General features: G+C 34.7%; 1 protein-coding gene across 2 annotated transcripts in view; it reads left to right on the top strand.

Annotated features, from left to right (window-relative positions):
* LOC145246124 (PC-esterase domain-containing protein 1A-like) overlaps nucleotides 1-19,541 on the top strand; it is a 43,536-nt gene that overhangs the window by 21,026 nt on the left and 2,969 nt on the right. For both annotated transcript variants that reach the window (XM_080107973.1, XM_080107972.1), the window contains exons 5-6: nucleotides 15,267-15,630; nucleotides 17,464-17,508. In XM_080107973.1, coding sequence (XP_079964099.1) covers nucleotides 15,267-15,630; nucleotides 17,464-17,508 — 409 coding nt within the window. The remainder of the gene's footprint in view (nucleotides 1-15,266; nucleotides 15,631-17,463; nucleotides 17,509-19,541) is intronic.

Below are 19,541 nucleotides of genomic sequence, written 5' to 3'. Positions count from 1 at the left end.
ATTGTTTTTAATCTGAAAACTCCATTTATCGACTACAAAATCTTGTTCTAATATTGTAGAAGTACCTTTTATTTATTAATTTTTTTTTTTATTACATGCGTAACAAAGTATTACCAAGAAAACAATCTGAAAACAATATTGAACAAGATTGATCCCCAAAAAATTATCAATTTTCTGAAAGAAACTAAAATATACTCAAAAATATAAGGAAAGACCCCCCCCCCCAAAAAAAAACCCTTAAGAAGAACAAACCAATATTTAACACAACATAACTAACCTTTCGGTATTAAATGACCCCAAAGTGGTTGATATGCCGTAAAATAGAACAAACAAACATTACATGTGTAACGTTAAATTTCTTTAAAAAAATATGAAATAAAAAAAAAAAAAAACATAGAAATTGAGACATGTGCATGTAAGTATTTTTTTTTTTTTTTTTTTTTTCCTAAACAGTTCACTTCTTGGGAGGAAGGGAAAAAAAAATACTTGAGCTGAGAACGAAACCAAAACCTAGACAGTGAGTCAATAACAATTAGGCCAGATTGACATAATCTTTAAAAGCTGTTTTCAAACCTACTTATTCTTAACATAATGTGAACGATTCACGAATGCAGTCATGAGACAGTTGACAGATAAAAATCTGACCCCCCCCTCCTCCTCTCAGTACCAATTTTTAAAATTTTTACTCCAGAGCAGCTTTTTTTTTTTTTTTTTTTTTCTCCACCCCTCCGGATAAAAGCGAATTAGTTTCACATGTCTGAATACCCTATATACCAATTTTCATGTCTAGATAAAAACCCTTGAGTATATAGGTTGAGAAGTGTCCTCACACACACACACACACACACACACACACACACACACACAATTCTCACTTTTATAGATATATAGACTAGCAAGGATACCCAGCATTATCCAGGACAAAACTGCAATATAACTTATTTCCCTCTTTGTCACCTCCTTTCTCCCTTTGTCTCTCTGGATAACGACATGAGTCTGCATAAGAAAAATAACTTTGAAAAAAAAAAAAAAAAAATCAAGTTACTTCCATTTGTGATAACATTAAAAATCATGTTTGCTGTTAGATAACATTAAATGATATGAATGGACATTTGATCACCAAAGATTTTTTTTTTTTTTTTTCTGGGGTTGCACAGATTTAAAAAAAGAATTACCGACTTTATAGGGGTTTGTTAAATATTTTTCAAGTTTTAGTAAGGTGTGTACAGACGTTTGCTCCTTATCTATATATCTATATAAAAAGTCAAAATCTGTGTGAGGACACTTCTCAATCTATATATACTCAACAAATTTTTAAACTACAGACTTGAAATGTGGTATATAGGGTATTCAGACATTAGAGCAGGTCGATTTTGGAACCCCGGTGAGGCAATGGTGCTGATAGTTGCGGTGTGACATAGAAAAGACCTACACGAAATACTTTTTTCAAAATCGTTATCTTCGCTTTAGGAAATAACTTTAAAAGTTGAAAAATTGAAGCTATTAAAAGTTTTTCGGTGAATTGTTAAGAATGTCCCGTCATCAAAACAATCCGTACTGTTAAGAAAATGGAATCATTATTTGCAATATGTTTTAAACTTACATTTTTAAATAAAATGAGTGAGGATAATGAATTAATAAAATAAATATTAACTGTAAAGGCAAAATTATGTTTTTTAAATAATAACGACCAAAGTTCACTTTTTCATTTCAGGAATTTTTTTTGGGTGGAAACATTTTAGATTTCACCGTCGCAAAACACGCTCGTTATTGATATTGAAAATTAACGTTTGTTTATTTAATTTGTAAACATTATGATTTAGGCTTAATTATTTTGACTGGAAAAACGAAAAAGACTTGTTTAAAACATGTATTATTATATTTCAAGTGTCTGCAGTGAATTTAAACATATTTGCTTTATATTTTTTAATTTGTTTTTCTATTAGGTTGTCACAAAAATAATGTCATTTTTTTTGACGTTCAAATAAACGTCAAAAAAAATTATTTTTGCACCTAATAGTTTACATCAAATTCTATTTGAAATTTTTATTAAAATATGATAATACTCCAGTTTTGTATTAAAAAAAAAAATAGTCCATACAATTTTATTCTACACATTTTTTATGAAACGTAACCATGCAAATTTTCAATTTTTTCTACTTATTAAAAAAAATACTTTGCAGAAAATTAGTGTAAAACTTTTATTTCTTTTATTTTTAGGGAGTAATTGTTTTTAAGCAGTATTTTTCTTCTAAAATTATAGTTTTAAAATCAGATAACCCACAAAGATTAATACGAGTAAATAAGGAAACTGCTTTAAAGGTTTTTCATTATTTGTGTTATTGTGCTAAAATAACTTTATTTAGAAAGCCATTCTTATGGGGAAGATAGGAGGTTGTGTTGTAACTATTTTGTACTTTCACCTAACAATTTAATAAACAAAAATTTCATAAAAATTAAATTTAACTTGAAAATACTATTAAAAAATAGCATGGTAACATAGATGCACAAGCACTGGTTTTTCAAACTCTAAACATTCGTTTAAAATGGCACAGCTACAGCAAGAATGAATCTCTTTATGGATAAATTCATGTTATCGAAGGCGGAGCTAAAATGTCTGAACTAAACACAACTGTGACTTTGATTTGGTTTGGTCCTCTCTTCAATACATCTAATTCAACTCTACAAAGTTTTTCATTATTTCTTATAACTACACTTATTTTTTTACATATGAAACTGGATGATAGCCTAAAACAGTTTCCTTATAATCCGTTTATTTATTTTACTTTTCAGATGAGAATGTCAGTAAAAGCACAATGTTCAGTTTTAACAAGTGGTTCACAAAATTTGCTGGTCCACCTTGTCATTTGGATGAAACAGCACCCCCCCAACTTCACGACAAGTCACCCAGTTATCCCTACTTAAAAAATAGTGAGATTTTTAAGTTAATTGCTAAGGAATTAATTAGTGTTTAGCAAGCAGTTAATCCACAATTGCTCTTGTTAGGGGGAACGTTATATAGGACAGAAGGTCAATATATTTTGCTATAATAGGGCTAAACAGATTGACAGGAAATCTCTTGCAGCAACCAAAGTGAAAAAAATGAAGGAACAGCTAGACAGACTGTTTGATATATTTTCTTGTAGCTGTAAATTTCCTGTCTTGAGATGTTATAGCTTTGCAGTAAAGTGCAAGACAGAAAATTGTTAAACAAGGCACATAATCTGCACTTGTCCTCCTAACAAGGGGGTAAAATTAATTCTATAGATTCACCTGCAATTATGTTCCTTTTTTGTGGAAAATAAAATAATATATTGGTATTTATGTAATCTGGCTCTATTATTAAACATGTAAAATTTTCAGGTTCCACGAGAACTGCCATTTAGAGCAATTTTTAAATTAATTGATGGAACAAAAAGCCTAACATTTACTGGTCGTTTGGGGAAACTTTGTATCAATAATTGTCAAGATTTGCCTCAAATAGCATTCTAATAAATTAGTGTCCCTCTCGATCATCATTAACTGACAGCAGAAGAAACAAATAATTTTAGTGTGAAGACCAGAGGCTGTGGGCATTTCTCAAGAAATTAACCTAAGATATGCAGCTTAGAAAATTGGGCCCTTGAATCAAGCAAAATGGCTAACATAAGCCACAAGGTTAATGTGTTTATGGACCAGAGGTGTCCATCCTTAAACATTATGATAAATAAAACATTCTGGTCAAATTTACCATCCAAGTGTATGCAATTAGTTGGTTTGAGATCAAAAGTGACAATATTTTTTTTAACCAACAACAGTATATTTTAAGAACAAAACAGTTAACTGAAATCCAAATTACTGTTTAAAACCATTCAAAATATAGTGCTTTTGCACTGCTTCTGGAAAATGTAATATCGATGATAAACTCAGATGAATTGGATATGAGAGATGAGGGCATTCCAGCGATTTTTATCCATTAGGTAGATAAATATTTATTCATTAAATTTTATTAGTTTTCTCAATTTACTCAAACAATAGTCAGTTTTATTCATATTACATAGCAAAAATATAAAAAAATAAGTGTTTTCAAATAATTGTTTTTGTTTTTTGTTGTTGTTTTTTTCCAGAAATAGTGAACAACTCAAAAAATAAGACTGAAAAAGATTACTGCTATCAATTTTGCAGCCACACACTCGTCAAATTTGATCTCTCTCAAAAAGTTGTATATCGACAGGAAGCAAGACATAGATACAATATTACAAACTCATCATGCCAGGAAATTAGACTTCATTTTCCTCAAAAGGAAATTATACAGAACATTTTAGTTCTATTATAACAGTATATATTATTGCGTTTAATAAAAAATTAAAATACATGGTTCTGTAACTTGTATCAGGTTGTTATATTGTGTAATACATCTCCACATATCTTTTTGAATTGTGAAATTTAAGACTTAGTTGCTAATTAGCTTGTTTTTACAATTTTTGTTTAATCAATGCAGTAAAAGTTGAGATATTTTGCTAGTTGTGATTCATAATTAAATCATGTATTTTTCTTTCAATGTATTTCATATAAATATATCAATTTTAATTGGATTTTTTATAAAAAATAGTGAAATTTCAAAGTTGGTGTTGTGTAAAATGCTATAAAAATTAAGGATTTCTCAGCATTTTTCTACATTTTCAAAAATTAAAGGCTCAATTTTCTGTTCAAGATAGGAATCTAATTTTTAGTATCTGTTCTTATCACATTAAATCCCAACTATCATCACCAGTGCCATGTTTATTTTCTGAAAAAAATTGCAAATCAACCTACCCTATTCAGACAAAAGGAAAACTTGTGTGTGACACCATATTGTAGACTTTCTGAAGCATTTGTTTATGAAGGGAATTGTCAAGTCTCAGCCAATCAGAATGGGTGGAATTAAGTAAGGGAGCCATTATTAATAATGAATCGGAAAGATTGTTATGTGTGTATATATCTACAGGCCAGTTACAATCGGTGTAATCACAATATCTGTAAAGTATAGATTTCCTTCCGGTGTTGACTGATGGTGGTGGGAGGACTAAATACTTAGAGGGGAAAAATAGGAATGTCTTCCTCTAAAGCTGTTGCGATTGTGATGTTGTTACTCCTAGGGTGCAATGTAGCATTTTATAACAAAATAATGTGTCTAAAATCGTGGTCGTAAGTTACATAAGGTAGTGACTAATAGCCTAGACGTATTGAATTTGTATGTGGCATGTATTGGTGCAAGCCTACGATACTTTGGTCGAGAGGGGAATTTCTACAGACATTTTATTATGTAGGAAATAATAAATCTGTATGAATTAAAATATAATATTTGTGTGTGTTTGTCAACTGGGTGGCTTGCTAGTATAATAGAATGTGTATTATTCAAATTATGACAATTTCTTGTGTGTATGCGTGTTGCTTGAATCTTTTTTCTTTTTTTTTTTTTTTATTACATTTTCACCCCAAACAAGGCAAATTGCCACTTTGGTGTAGGGGGCTACTATCAGGGGCAACAACTACTGGGGTACTATGTAGGGATTTGGGCAGCAAGATGTCGGTTCACATTACACTTAAACTTCTGCACATCAGTACTGTAATTCCAGAGTCTAGCGGTTCTGGGGAAGAAACTATTGAAGTAAAAAGCTCTTTTACATCTAGGGATCTCTACAGTGTGGGGGTGGGATTTAGCAGCCTGTCGGGTTTGTCGAGGGTGCTCACGTCGTGGGGGCACAAGTGATTGTAGTTTGTCAGAGCATTCACCACTAAAATACTTGTAGAAAAGGCAGAGGGATGCAATATTTCGTCGATGGCACAGAGGCTGAAGCTTAGATGCCAGTTCAGGGCCTATCAGGTTTGCGACTCTCTTTTGAACCGTGTCAAGGAGCGAGAGACTAGTAGCAGATGCACCATCCCAGATGTGACAGCAATACTCCATACATACATGGTCGAATGGTGGCCTTATAGAGGTACAGGATACTTTCGGGTGTTAGTAGTTGTCTAGCACGATAGAGAGAGCCCACCTTTCTTGCAGCGGCCCTGGCAATGCCTTCAATGTAATTGTTCCAACTCATGTTTCCTGTAAACATTAGGCCAAGGAGTTTGAAAGATGTACTCTCAGATAAAGAGTCGTTGGCCATTCCTATAGGTGGTAGAGAGAGATGCTTTATTAGACAACTGGCAGGATTGTCTGGCATTACCTGCGATAAAAGGTGTAACATGTTCCATCTTTCTATCCCCAGCCCTTTTCTCTCTCTCAAAAATTCAGTTATTTCCCTTTTACATAAACTTAAAAACTGCTTATGAGGATTAGTGGGTTCTTCTTTGATATAGTAATGAAATTGAATTTCAAAAGAAACCAATGGTATCTACTGAATTGTCACGTCACAGTAATTAAAATATCCAAAAATGAAGAAAAACGATAATGTAGAAAATTAATTATTTCTGCAAATAGTTTTCGAAAAAAGAAAAAAAAAATTAGCTATTTTAATTTGCTTATTAACTTCAGACAGCATATATTAGAAGGGGAAGTAATTCACTTTTGAAAATTGTCAAAAACTTAGGCCAATAAACGGAGTTATTTCCCTTGTGTTTACATCATGCCTGACAAAACAAGCATAGCGAAATCATTTTTTTTCGTTGAATTGTGAAAGTAATATGTTATGTAAGATTCCAGAAATATTTAATGACGTGACAATTAAGCCGATAACATTGCTTTTAGTTAAAATTGACAAAAACAGTAATTTTTTATTTTTTTTTAATGAAAACTTTTTTTTTTTTTTGTCTGATTTTGCTACCATAACAAAGGACATACTTATGTATTTGTATCATGTCAAACTTAATTATTATAATCAACAAGCGGCGTAACCCAGCATTGCCCGGGTTTGGAGAGGAGGGGATGGGGGTTTATAATAAGAGTCTGGGTGGAGAAAGGTTTTTTTTTTTTTTTAAAAAGAAAGAAAAAAAAAGGCGAAAATGAAAAAAAAAAAATGGTACTTTTGCAGAATTGGATCCGGATCCTCGGGAGTTACCATCAATCATGGCTTGGGCTCGACCAACATTCAGTGGATGAAGCCGAAAGTTGTAAAACGTTTTTTTTTTTTTTGCACAGTGATCACCACTTATCAAGGCCCGGAAGCCACTCAGGGATAAGGGTTATTGCAAGTACATTACGTTAGTGTGGAGATTTGATGAAGTCTTTACTTAAGGGGGCGGTTCATTAGGAATTTGTTAACATTGGACTTGAAGACATCCAAGTTGTAGTCCGGAGGGAAGCAGGCAGACGGAACAGAGTTCCACAGGCGTGCAGTTCTAAGAAAGAAGCTTTGTTCATGGAATCCGCGTTTTGATTTAGGCACAGATATAGAGTGGGGGAAATTTTTCACAGTGGATTCAGCTAGACTGGTGTTTTTCGTGAAAGATTGGCGAGGGGGGGACCAGGGATTGGAGTTCAGACGAGCACCTGCCATGAAAATAATGATAAAACAAGGATAGGCTCGCAACGTCTCTTCTGTGGGAGAGGAGAGGGGTTGCAGGGTAGAGAAAAGGGCATCCCCCACTAAACCACGAAGTCTATTTTGTACTCTGTCAAGGCATGATAGGCTGTTTTTGGCAGCTCCTGCCCAGATATGGCAACAGTATTCCATCCTTGGACGTACTTGGCTTTTATATAGATAGAGAATTGCATCAGTAGTGAGATATCTTCTGGAGCGGTAGAAGGATCCCACCATCTTTCCAGCGACCTTGGCAACAGACTTGATGTACGTGTTCCATTTCAGATCAGGAGTAAAGGTCAAACCCAGAAGCTTGTCAAAACAATCCATCACAATTGATGCCAGCTAGGGATCAGAGCGTTGATGATGTAAGGATAGGAGTTTGGTTTTGGATGCATTAAAGGTAACCAGCCACATCTTCCTCCACTGAACCACGTGCTCGAGATCAGAGGAGAGAGAATCAGAGAGAACTTTGTCATTTACAGCCTTTGATGTGTTGCCGTAGATGGTCGTGTCATCAGCATAGATGTCAACGAATGATTTAAGTATGTGTTTAGGGAGGTCATTGATGTAGATCAGGAAGAGAGTTGGGCCCAGGATTGACCCCTGAGGGACTCCAGCATTTATATTGCAGGCCTCCGATTTTTGTCCATCTACCACTACTCTTATGAGCCTATCGGAGAGAAATGATTTAATGATTGAGAAAACATTTCCAGTTATACCGTAGCTGGAAATCTTGTGAAGTAGACCCTTATGCCATACCTTGTCGAAGGCCTTTTATATGTCAAGAGCAATTGCCCTAGAAAGGAAGCCTTTGTCAAGAGATTCACTAATCCTGTGGGATATAACCGTCAGCACATCTGCGGTAGATCTTGCAGAGCGGAAACCATATTGTGTGTCACTAAGGTTATTCCTGCTGAGGTGGTTGACTATTTCTCTATTTAATATGGATTCCAGCAACTTACTCATAACACACAGGAAACTTATTGGTCTGTACTGAGAGGGAGAGGACTTATCACCTGAATTCTTAAATACAGGGCAAACTGATGAGGTCTTCCAGGGGGTCGGAAAGCACTTCTCCTTAAGGCAGCGCTTAAATAGTTTCGTAAGTATGGGAGCAAGTTCTGATTGAAGCTTTTTTAACACTATAATTGGGATGCCATCAGGGCCAGTTGCTCTACTGGAATCTAGGTTTTTTTATTAGCTTGGCGACCTCATGCACGGATATTTGTATGTTACCTAGCTTGTTCTGTATTATAGGAGGAAATATGGGGAGTTGATGGCCTTCGTCGCATAGGGTAGAATTAGTTGCAAAGTTCTTTGCAAATAGTTTGGCCATGTCTGACGCTGACGAGATGACCTCTGGTCCATTGATAATGGTTGGGATAGAACGCACACTTCTGTTCAGGATCCTATTTGTTATTTTCCAAAACTGGTGGGAACCAAGCCGCTGATCAGCTACTTTGGATTTAACAGACTGGGCATATAGCTCTGTTGCATTTTTTATTACTCTTTTACAGTGGTTGCTGGCAGTCCTGAAAGCAGCTTTAGTCTCAGTGCATCTATTACATTGGTAGCTATGGAAAAAGTGATTTCTGTGCGCGATAGCAGCAGCACATTCTGGGGAGAACCATGGCTGGCTGTTAGGTTTTTGTTGGAATTTTTTAGATGGTATGAATTGGTCTATGCCTACAATTAACCATTCGGTCAGATCTGATACTATAGAGGACACTTCCTTTTTAAACATGGAGTGCAGAGGTAAATCAGATATGAATGTACGGAAGCTATCCCAGTCAGCCATAGAGTATCGGTATACAATACGGTGGAGGGGTACGTCTGGGGGCTTCTTACATTTCGTTTTTATCTTAACTGATACGACGGAGTGGTCGGAGGATCCTAGAGGAGAATTAACGGTACATGAACATAGCTCAGGGGAAGTTGAGAGAAAAAGGTCTAAGAGGCTTGCATATTGATTGGGTGTATCGGGCACACGGGTGGGTTCGCGAACAATCTGAGTGAGGTCATAAGCAATGGCAAAATCATGACAAAACCTCCCCTCATCATCTGTCTTATTTGAATGGGTCAGCCATTCCACGTTATTGACGTTGAAGTCACCACAGATGTGGATGTTAGCCGAGGAATGTGAAGACAGTATGTGGTCTATTTTCTCAGATATGCTCTTAAAGATAGTAACTCCGCTGTTGTGGGGCCTATAGAGGGCAAATATAAATGCAGTGGTGTTAGCAAGTGCAACCCTGAAGCACATATAGGGTAAATTAGGATCTTCTCTAGAGATATCCCTGCCACATGGGAAGCCATCCTTAATGTAGGCACATATTCCATGCCCATGGCGATCTTGGGTGTCAGATTTAGCTGTTAAATTGGAGTATCCATTAATTATGAACTCATCTAGGGAAGTGGTCGGCCCTATTCCAGTTTCACTTAGAAATAATATGTCCGGTTTCGTCTCCTGTAATTGGGTTTCAACCTCTGGAAGGTTGGAACGTAGACCCCTGATATTGGAGAAGGAGACCTGGTAGTAGGGGTCTACGTTGGAAGATGGGGTTCTAGGTTTAATCGAGTTTTTATTCTGGAGATATTTCATGTTGAGGTTTTTCATGTTGAAACGCTAAATAGTTTTCTTTTTTATTGTATTCAAAAATGTGAATTTTTAATTAATATTTGGGTGGGGGGGGAGGGGGTGTTACTATACACAGATTCGAAAAAGTTGTCCAAAAACGAATAAATGAAAGCAAAGGTAAGGTAAATTACGTTTCTATCTAACTGGATAATTTTTTAGTGTTTTTATTTAATGTAAAATGTTTAATCGGCTCAAAAAACTCAGTGTTTATCTATGTATTTGGAAAAGGCGAATGGTCGCGGACTCTGTTGAATACGTTAAGTTTGGGAAAATCAGTTAAAAACTATACAAAACAATGTCAGACACCTACTGATTATATGTGATTGTGACATAGGCTGACATATTCGGTGGGTTTCTGATAGTATTTTGCATAGATTTTTAGTTTTAAATCATTTTCTCAAACTTAACATCAACAGTGTCCGTCACCGTTTGTATTTTTCAAATACACTGTTTTTCGAGCCGACTAAATGTTATAGTAAATAAAATGGGTTTGTATTACTAAACACAGAAACGAAAAAGTTGTTGAAAAATAAATATAACATCAAATAAATAAATCATAAATGTTATCAAAGGCAAGATAAGTTACTTTTCTACCAAACTGGATAAGATTTTAGTGTTTTTAGTATAAAATGTTTAATCGGTTCGAAAACATGTAGTGTTTATCTGTATATTTGAAAAATACAAATGGCGGCAGACTGTTGAACACCTTAAGTTTGGGGAAAATGAGTTAAAACTAAAAAACCATACAAAATACTGTCAGGAACTCGCTCAATATATGTTACCGTGACATAGGCAGGCATGTATTCGGTGGTTTTTAACAGTATTTTGTGTAGTTTTTTAGTTTTAACTCATTTTCCCAAACCTAATGTGTTTAACACAGTCTGCTGCCATTTGTAATTTTCAAATATAACAGTAAATGCGTTTTTTTGAGCCGAATAAACATTTTACATTAAAAAAAACAAAAAAATTATCCATTTTGGTAATAAAGTAACATATTTTGCCTTTAATAATATTTGTTATACATTTATTTTTTGACAACTTTTTCGAATCTATATGTACAGTAGTACAAACCCAATAAAAACACTAAAAATTATTCAATTAGGTAGAAAAGTAACTTATCTTGCCTTTTAAAATATTTACTTGTTATATATTTATTTTTGTTGACTTTTTCAAGTCTTTGTGCAAGTACAAACCCAAGGGTGTATTTTTCTGTCTAATTTTATTTTTAGTACTGCGCTTAAATTTAAATTTCATGATATTTTTGGGGGGGGGAGTGTATTTTTTTACCTCCACCTCCGCAATATGTTGAATAAGAAAATCTCATTTAAAATTTGCAGAGGCAATTAGTTTTCGAGATATAAAGACCTGTACTATGCACTATAATTCGCTGACGGCCATGAATAAACACTCCCAACCTCCCCATATTAAGAACGGCTTTCGGAATAAACAGCACCCATGCCTAACCACATGTTTTAACCTTTTACCTGTCTTCTTTTAAAAACGGCTTTTGGAATAAATACCACCATTCTCCCCATGTTAAGAACGGCTTTCAAAATAAACACCCCCAACCTACCCATGTTAAAAATTGTGGAGGTGGACCTAATGTGAAAATTTACCTTTTGTTTTTTTAATAAATTGTTTGTTGAAAGCACAGAATAGTGACAAGACACCATTCCCTCCCCTTGGTAAGAATAGCAAAAAAAAAATAATGGTTTTCTTGGTAGAAACTTTTCTGTATTTCACCTAACAATTTCTGCTGCTAATGAACTTACTGATCCGCGCTATTTTTTAAATTGTATTTCCAAGTTTAAAGTTTTATATGTTTTTTTTATTCAATTGTAAGGATAAACATCCTCCCCTCCCCATGTTAAGAATGGCTTTTTAAATAATAACGTTATTATTTCAGCACGGATCACTCTCTACATGAGTACCTAATATTTTTTTTTCAGCCATTCTTACCATAGAGAGGGGATGGTGTTTTGTAACTATTCTGTGCTTTTTTAACTAACAATTTATTATCAAAAAAAGATATTGTGAAATTATAAAAAAAATATAAAGATATTGTGAAAGTTGAATTTAACTTGAAAAAAAAACAAAAACAATGTGAACGGCGCATTCAACATTGTAGCCGGACCTTATTTGGCAATAAGGTCACGTTAGTCGATTAATGGGGGCTAATGCACTTACTGATCCGCGCTATTTTTTTAAAATCGTATTTCCAAGTTTAATTAAAGTTTTGTTTTTTTGGTATTTTTTAGATTTGGTCCACCTCCACAATTTTCTTTTAAATGACGACTTTTAAAGGTTTCCGACTATGCTGAATACAGAAATCGCATTGAGAGTTTGCAGAAATAAGTAGTTATCGAGATATAAATAGTTGTTTTATGCATTGTATTCTTTGGTGGCCATCTTGTTACGTGCGTAGATTGGTTTATGACGTGCGCAAGCGTGTAAAAAAGATGGCTGCCAGAGATTACAATGCATTATACAAATTTATAATAACTCAATAACTACTTATTTCTGCAAAATTCCAATGCGATTTCCGTATTCAGCATAGTCGAAAACCTTCAAAAGTCGTCATTTAAAAGAAAATTGTGGAGGTGAACCTAATCTAAAAATTTACCGTTTTTTATTCGATTGTATGGTTAAAGTATAGAATAGGTACAAAACATCCTCTTCTCCCCATGTTAAGAATGGCTTTTTAAATAATAACATTGTTATTTCAGCACGGATCAATAAGTGCACGAGTACCCAATTTCTTTAAAAGCATTCATATTTTCTTATATAAAAACAACTTCTGTAAAAAAAAAAAAAAAAAGAAAAGTGCACTTTCAATTTTTGTTAAAAAAGGTTTTCTTAAAAAAAAAAAAAAAAAAAATACGGTAAAATAAAAGCAAAGAACAAAACGTTAATCGGTATTCATGCAGAGAGTGATCCGTGCTGAAATAATGTTATTTAAAAAGCCATTCTTAACATGGGGAGGGTGTTTGTACCTAATCTGTACTTTAACCTTACAATTGAATAAAAATACATAAAACTTTAATTAAATGTGGAAATACGATTTAAAAAATAGTGTGGATCACTCTCTGCATTAGCACCAAAAGTACAGAATAGTTAGAAAACATCCTCCCTCTCCATGTTAAGAATGGCTTTCTAAATAATGTTTATGCTTCAGTACTGTTCCTTGTCTGCTTAAGTTTAATTTTTGTTTATTAAATTGTTAAGTGAAAGTCCAGAATAGTTACAAAACACCCCTATTCCCATGGTAAGAATGGCTTTCTAAATAATGTCATTATTTCAGCAGGGTAACTTCTCTGCATAAGTACCATGTTTTGTTTTTAAATTGTTAGGTGAAAGGACAGAATAGTTACAAAATACCATCCCCATGTTAAGAATGTCTTCCTAAATAACATTATTTCAGCACGGTATTTTCTATGCATACGTACTATCTACTATTTTTGTTTATTAAACTGTTAGGTGAAAGTATAGAATAGATGCAAAACTCCCTCCCCTTGTTAAGAATAGCTTTCTAAATAACTGTAGTACTATATTAATGTATTATTTCGAAATTATTATTTAACATGGGAAGAGTGGGGTTCAAAATAACTTAAACGTAATACAGAAAAAAAAAAAAAAAAGCAGATATATCAAAATTTGAATTTAACTATAATAAGTATTATGGTATCTGTTCAGTGCACATTTACCTATAAGTATGGCTAACCAATTATAATTCAGTAACTGTAAAAAAAAATTTTATTTTATTTTTTTTTTTTTTGTTTTTTCAAAAATAGTCAATTATAATAAACAGAACGACTCATAGAAATCTATCTATATTCTTTTTTCATTTTAATATACTTTCATAGAAATGTTTCTGATATGTCAAAAAAAAAAAACTATTTTCTTTACGTCACAAGTGTCACACTCATACATGAATTCCATAGCTAATATAAACTACTGACCCAACGGGTCACGGGTAGTCTAATATATATATACGAGCAAACAGTTTCTAAAACATGTTAAAAAACACTTTGAAATGAGTTAAAAACATATTTAATCTGAAAAGGAAACACTAAATAAGTGGATAGTCCTATTAATATATATATATATATATATATATATATATATTGGGACAATCAATCAGAAATTGGAAAAATCTGATTATTTGAGGGTATCGGAATTGGAAAAATTTGTACCGATTTTCCGATGCCAAAACGATTCTTTTAATTTTTTTTTTATTTGATTTTGTTTTAAGCAAAATCTTCCATTGCTGGCAATAATGATAAAATAATGAATATTTATTGATTTTTAAAATAGCAGTAAAACTAAAATCGGTAGATCATCCTGCACAAGTGTAATTTTAACGTTTATGAAAATATTTGCACACTTATGTGTGTTTTTATGGTAATCGGAGAAAAAATACAACTTTATAGTTAAATATTTAGAGATTTATAAAGAATTGGAATCGAGAATTTGGTACGGAATTGGTAGTTGTACTGGAATTGGAAAATATTGGAATCATCTCATCACTATATATATATATATATATATATATATATATATATATAGTCATCCACATACAGTACTGTTTCGCTGTTTCACAGCTCATCAGTGCGGCTAGACAGGCAACCACCTTAAGCCAGGATTGAAACCCGACCGTTTGTACGGCAGTCAAGGCTCTTTACCATTACGCTATTGGCGGCTGCTTGAACGAGTAGTGAGTTTAACGATGTTTTGATATCGTCTGAATATATATATATATATATATATATACACACACACAAATACATTTTTTTTTTCTCCAAGTTTTGGTTTATTTTTGAAATCACAACTTGATATATAACTCTACAATAATATATACGAAATCTGCATAAATTAAAATATCATATTTAAGCGTATTTTACAAGCAGACTACGGCGGCCGTCCCTGCTAGATTAGATAAATGCTTTTGCAGTTTTAACAAAAGAGCTACTATAATATCGGGGCATCTCTATTTACGCGGAACATCCACAGAATGCCAACATCAATATATTGCATATGAAAGAGTCCGCTGTGGAATTTCCACAGGTCCCGCTAGTTTTCATTATTTTAAAAACATTTTGCTTAATGTTTTGTCAAGTTTTTCCTGAAATATTTTCTTGCAGATATGGAGACAATGGTATTGATGCCTACAAGTCGAATCTCAATAAACTCTTCTCCGCGATCGGCACCATGTTTCAGCATACCCTTTTCATATGGAATAGCACCTTGCCAATTTCAAGAACCGCGTATGGTGGCTTTCTTGTGCCTGAAGTTGAACACCTAAAAAATACTTTACGCTTGGAAATTCTTGAGGCAAACAAATTCACCTATGGACTTCTCAAGGAATATTCCTTGGATATGCTAGATATCCACTTTTATCTGCGGAACCACATCCATCGTCGGGTAAAGGACGGTGTCCATTGGGACATGACTGCTCATAGGCGTATCACCAATTTGATTCTTACACACATTTCCGAAGCTTGGCGGGTAATGTTCATTTTCTTATTTCTCTGTTTGTATTCTTTGTACGAAAATAAGTTTTCAAAATTGTTAGCTTTCCTTTTTCAAGGTGCCTTGAGTTTCCAGACTTTCCATACAGGCATTTAAAATTGTAGACTCTTGAAAGTTCAGTATGTTATTAGTATACATCTTATGAGATGACTAACCAATTTTTATAATTTCAGGTTCAAATGAACAGCTACAGCAGGAATTGGAATACACCCTACTAAAGCTGGATTGTCACATCTGGTGAATTTCAAAGATGCATTCTGGATGTGAGAACACTTTAGAAGAACGATATGCAATAAAATTCTGTTTTAAACTTGGAAAAAAAGCCGCAGAAACGTATGGAATACTTCAGACTGCTTTTGGACCATCTTGCATGAATCAAGCATCAGTTTTTGAGTGGCATAAGATATTCAAGGAAGGTGAGGAGTCTGTGAGTGATGATGAGGTGTGGGAGGAGTAAGGAAGTCAGAACACCAGAGTTGATTGGCCAAATGAAAAACTTCATGAATTAGGACAGTCATGTATCTGTAGAGACAAGTGCACAGTTTGATGTTGGTGTGAAAACTACACACAATTATTCGCGAGCAATTGAAGATGCAGGAGATTGCCACAAATTTGTCCCAAGGCTGCTCGGGCAGATCCATCCTTGTCACACTATTTGACCAAGATGAACATCAACAGAGCTCCTCACACTCCCTACAATCCAGACCTTGCTCCTTGTGACGTAGTTAAGCTCAAGGAAAACTTCAGAGGCTGTCGTGAGACAATCGAGAAAATGAAAGAGGCTGTGGGTCATTAACATGCTTACACAAGAGAACTTTCATGGGGTCTTCCTGAAGTTGTTGTAACCTTACAACAAGTGCATTGCAGCCGGAGGAGATTTCTTTGAAGGGGACTAGTTTCATGTGTGTAATATCAATAAAGGTACCCATACGAAAATGTCTGGAAACTTATTGAAGGCACCTCATATAATTACAAGAAACCTTTGTTTCTAAATTTTTGAGATAAGGATTGGTTATTCTGATTCTTCAAACTATTGTTCTCATCCTGACAGTCATTGTCACAATGTTTCGGTCAATGTAACCTTTGACCTTCTTCTGGTGTATCTTGTCAGAACTTTGGGGAATCTTTCTGTTGAACTTGGAAGTCTGTACAGAATTTCAAACAAAACCCTATATCCATGAGGGCAGCTGGTTTCTTCGACCATAACTTGGCAGAAGTCTAAAGTAGTTCACAATCATGGTTCATGGTTGATGGAATAAGAGCATGCTATCCCCACCCCTGTTTTAAATTCCATTCAAATACCGGAGTTCAACGAGATACAGATGAAGGTCAGATGTTCTCAACCGAAATGTTGTGAAAATGGCGCTAATCCGAAGAATCCAAACAATACGAATAACTAATCCTCATCTTAAAAATTGAGAAACCAAAAAAAAAAAAATTTAATTAATTCAATACATTTCAAGAAATGTTTTTATTTTAATTTAGTGTTTGTTTTGTATTTAGTAATAAATTACACAAAACTTTAACAACCTTTGTAATTGTCTCCCCTTGGAATTCTTCATAAAGAATTCTACTCTAAACATAAAATTCACAAGTTCTTAATTTCCATAGAATTACTCCCCCCCCTTTTTTTATTTTTGTCGTCTTATGTCTTATTTCATTTGAAGAACTTTTATGAGGGAATGTTGCTGATACTACACAATCCAGAATACCACATTTAGGGGAATGTCTTGTGTCTAATTTTACCTACATTGGATGGTAAATAAACAAATTGAAGCTTTAACTTGAACTTTTTTTTTTTTTTTTCAGCAAAAACTTCCAGGAAGAATTCAGAAATTTGAGAAACTGATTTGTGTAAGAATATTTCTTTCCACTGCTTTTTATTTCCTTTCTATAAAAATGACTGAGTTATTTTATGAAGCCATATGTTAGTATGTTTTGTATCTGGTGTTCAGTATTTATTTCAACAGTGCTCAATTCTTGAGTAGTGCTAAATGCGGTTAAAAATTAGGACAACATAATAGATGTACTGAGACTAAAGCCGCTTTCAAACCAATAAGTCTCCTATGTGTCATGCTGGAATCTGTTGAATAGAGAAGTAATCAACCACCTCAGCAAAAATGGCTTTCTTAGTGACCTGCAATATAGTTTCCATTCTGCTAGATTTACAGAATACGTGTTAACGGATATATCTCATAGGATTAGCAAATCTCTCAACAGAGGCTTCCTTTCTAGAGCAATTGCTCTTGACATATCAAAGGCCTTTGATAAAGTATGGCATAAAGGTCTACTTAACAAGATCTCCAGCTATGGTATAGCTGAAAATGTCTTCTCAATTATTAAATCATTTCTCTCTGATAGGTTCATAAGAGTAGTGGTTGATGAGCAGAAATCAGAAACTCACAGTATTAATGTTGGAGTCCCTTAGGGGTCCATCCTGAGCCCAACTCTCTTCCTGATCTACATCAGTGATCTTCCAAATCACATCCTAAGATCATTTGTAGACATTTATGCTGACGACACTACCATCTATGGCAACACATCAAAGAGAGTAAATGACAAAGTTCTCTTTGATTCTCTCTCTTCTGATCTTGAGCACGTGGTAAGATGGGGGAAAGAGGTGGCTAGTTACTTTTAATGCATCTAAAACCAAGCTTCTATCTTTACATCATCAACGCTCTGATCTCCATCTGGCATCAATTGAAATGAATGGCTCTCATCTTGGGGAGGCCTCAAGTTTTTACAAACTTCTGAGTCTGACCTTTACTCCTGATCTGAAATGGAACGCGTACATATAATCTGTTCCCTAGGTCGCTGGAAAAAAAGTAGGATCCTTCTATGTATCCAGTAGATATCTCACTGCTCTCTACTATATAAGAGCCAGGTACGTCCAAGGATGGAGAACTGTTGTCACATGAGTAGGAGCTGTTAGAAAGACCTTATCCTGCTTTGACAGAGTTCAAAATAGATTTCATAGCCTAGTGGGGGATGCTACCATCATCATCATAATGCAGTCCGTTAGCCTTGAAGGTGACTAGTCGGGGCCTCAGTGCTTTATCCTTCAGTACAGGACTTTCAACCATGGCTACTAACTTGCTAGCGCAGTTTAGGTGTAGTATTAGTTGCGCATCAGATAAACACTCTCTGAACATCTAATACTCATTTCCAGTGGAACGAAACCGCGATGACTGGCAGCAAAGGAGGCCGCAACTTCTGGCCGAAAGTAATCTCAGTGAAGTAGATACTCGCCCTATCGTATCCGCTACTATGCCTTTTCTTTCTGGATGAGGTTCCATGGTCTTTTAAGGAAAACTGCAAGGCAGCAGTAGGATTTTGATGTGATAAGGTCCACAAGGCAGTGGGGGTTGATTTTGGGGTTGGTTCCCTAGTTTTCGCCCAACCAAGGGCACCCACGAGACAGTGGTGTAGGGGTTGGTAGTGAGCCAGGGTGTGTCCACACATCGGTGGGCCATAACGCGTTACCTCTGGGGTCCCCTACTACTCCAAGATCTCCTACAGGCTTAGTCTGGGGCTGCAAGGCACTCAGTTACCGTGTGTGGCCAACATCGACGTACTGCAGGAGTCTTGATGATGGAGAGGTTATGTACTGGCAGGAAAGACATACATAGCTGCTCCTTTTTCGCCACGAGATTAGCCAATGGTGTTAGCTGAAAGCCAGAATGCATGCAAGCATGAACTTAACGCTAGCTTATACCTAACACACTAGACACATCACATCTCCCTGCCGGATTAAAAAGCTAAACACACACTCTAATCTATGCTATACATTGAAAACAAAACATTCTTTTAATTCTATAAACTAAGAAAATTTAACATAATAGTTTTTATATATGACAATTAAACTACACAGAATTTTCTGCGTTTCT

The sequence above is a fragment of the Euprymna scolopes genome, chromosome 23, assembly GCF_053919585.1.
Source record: "Euprymna scolopes isolate OS-2025 chromosome 23, ASM5391958v1, whole genome shotgun sequence".
NCBI lineage: Eukaryota > Metazoa > Mollusca > Cephalopoda > Sepiida > Sepiolidae > Euprymna > Euprymna scolopes.
The sequence above is the reverse complement of the archived record's forward strand: the minus strand, read 5'-3'. Positions and strand labels throughout refer to the sequence as shown.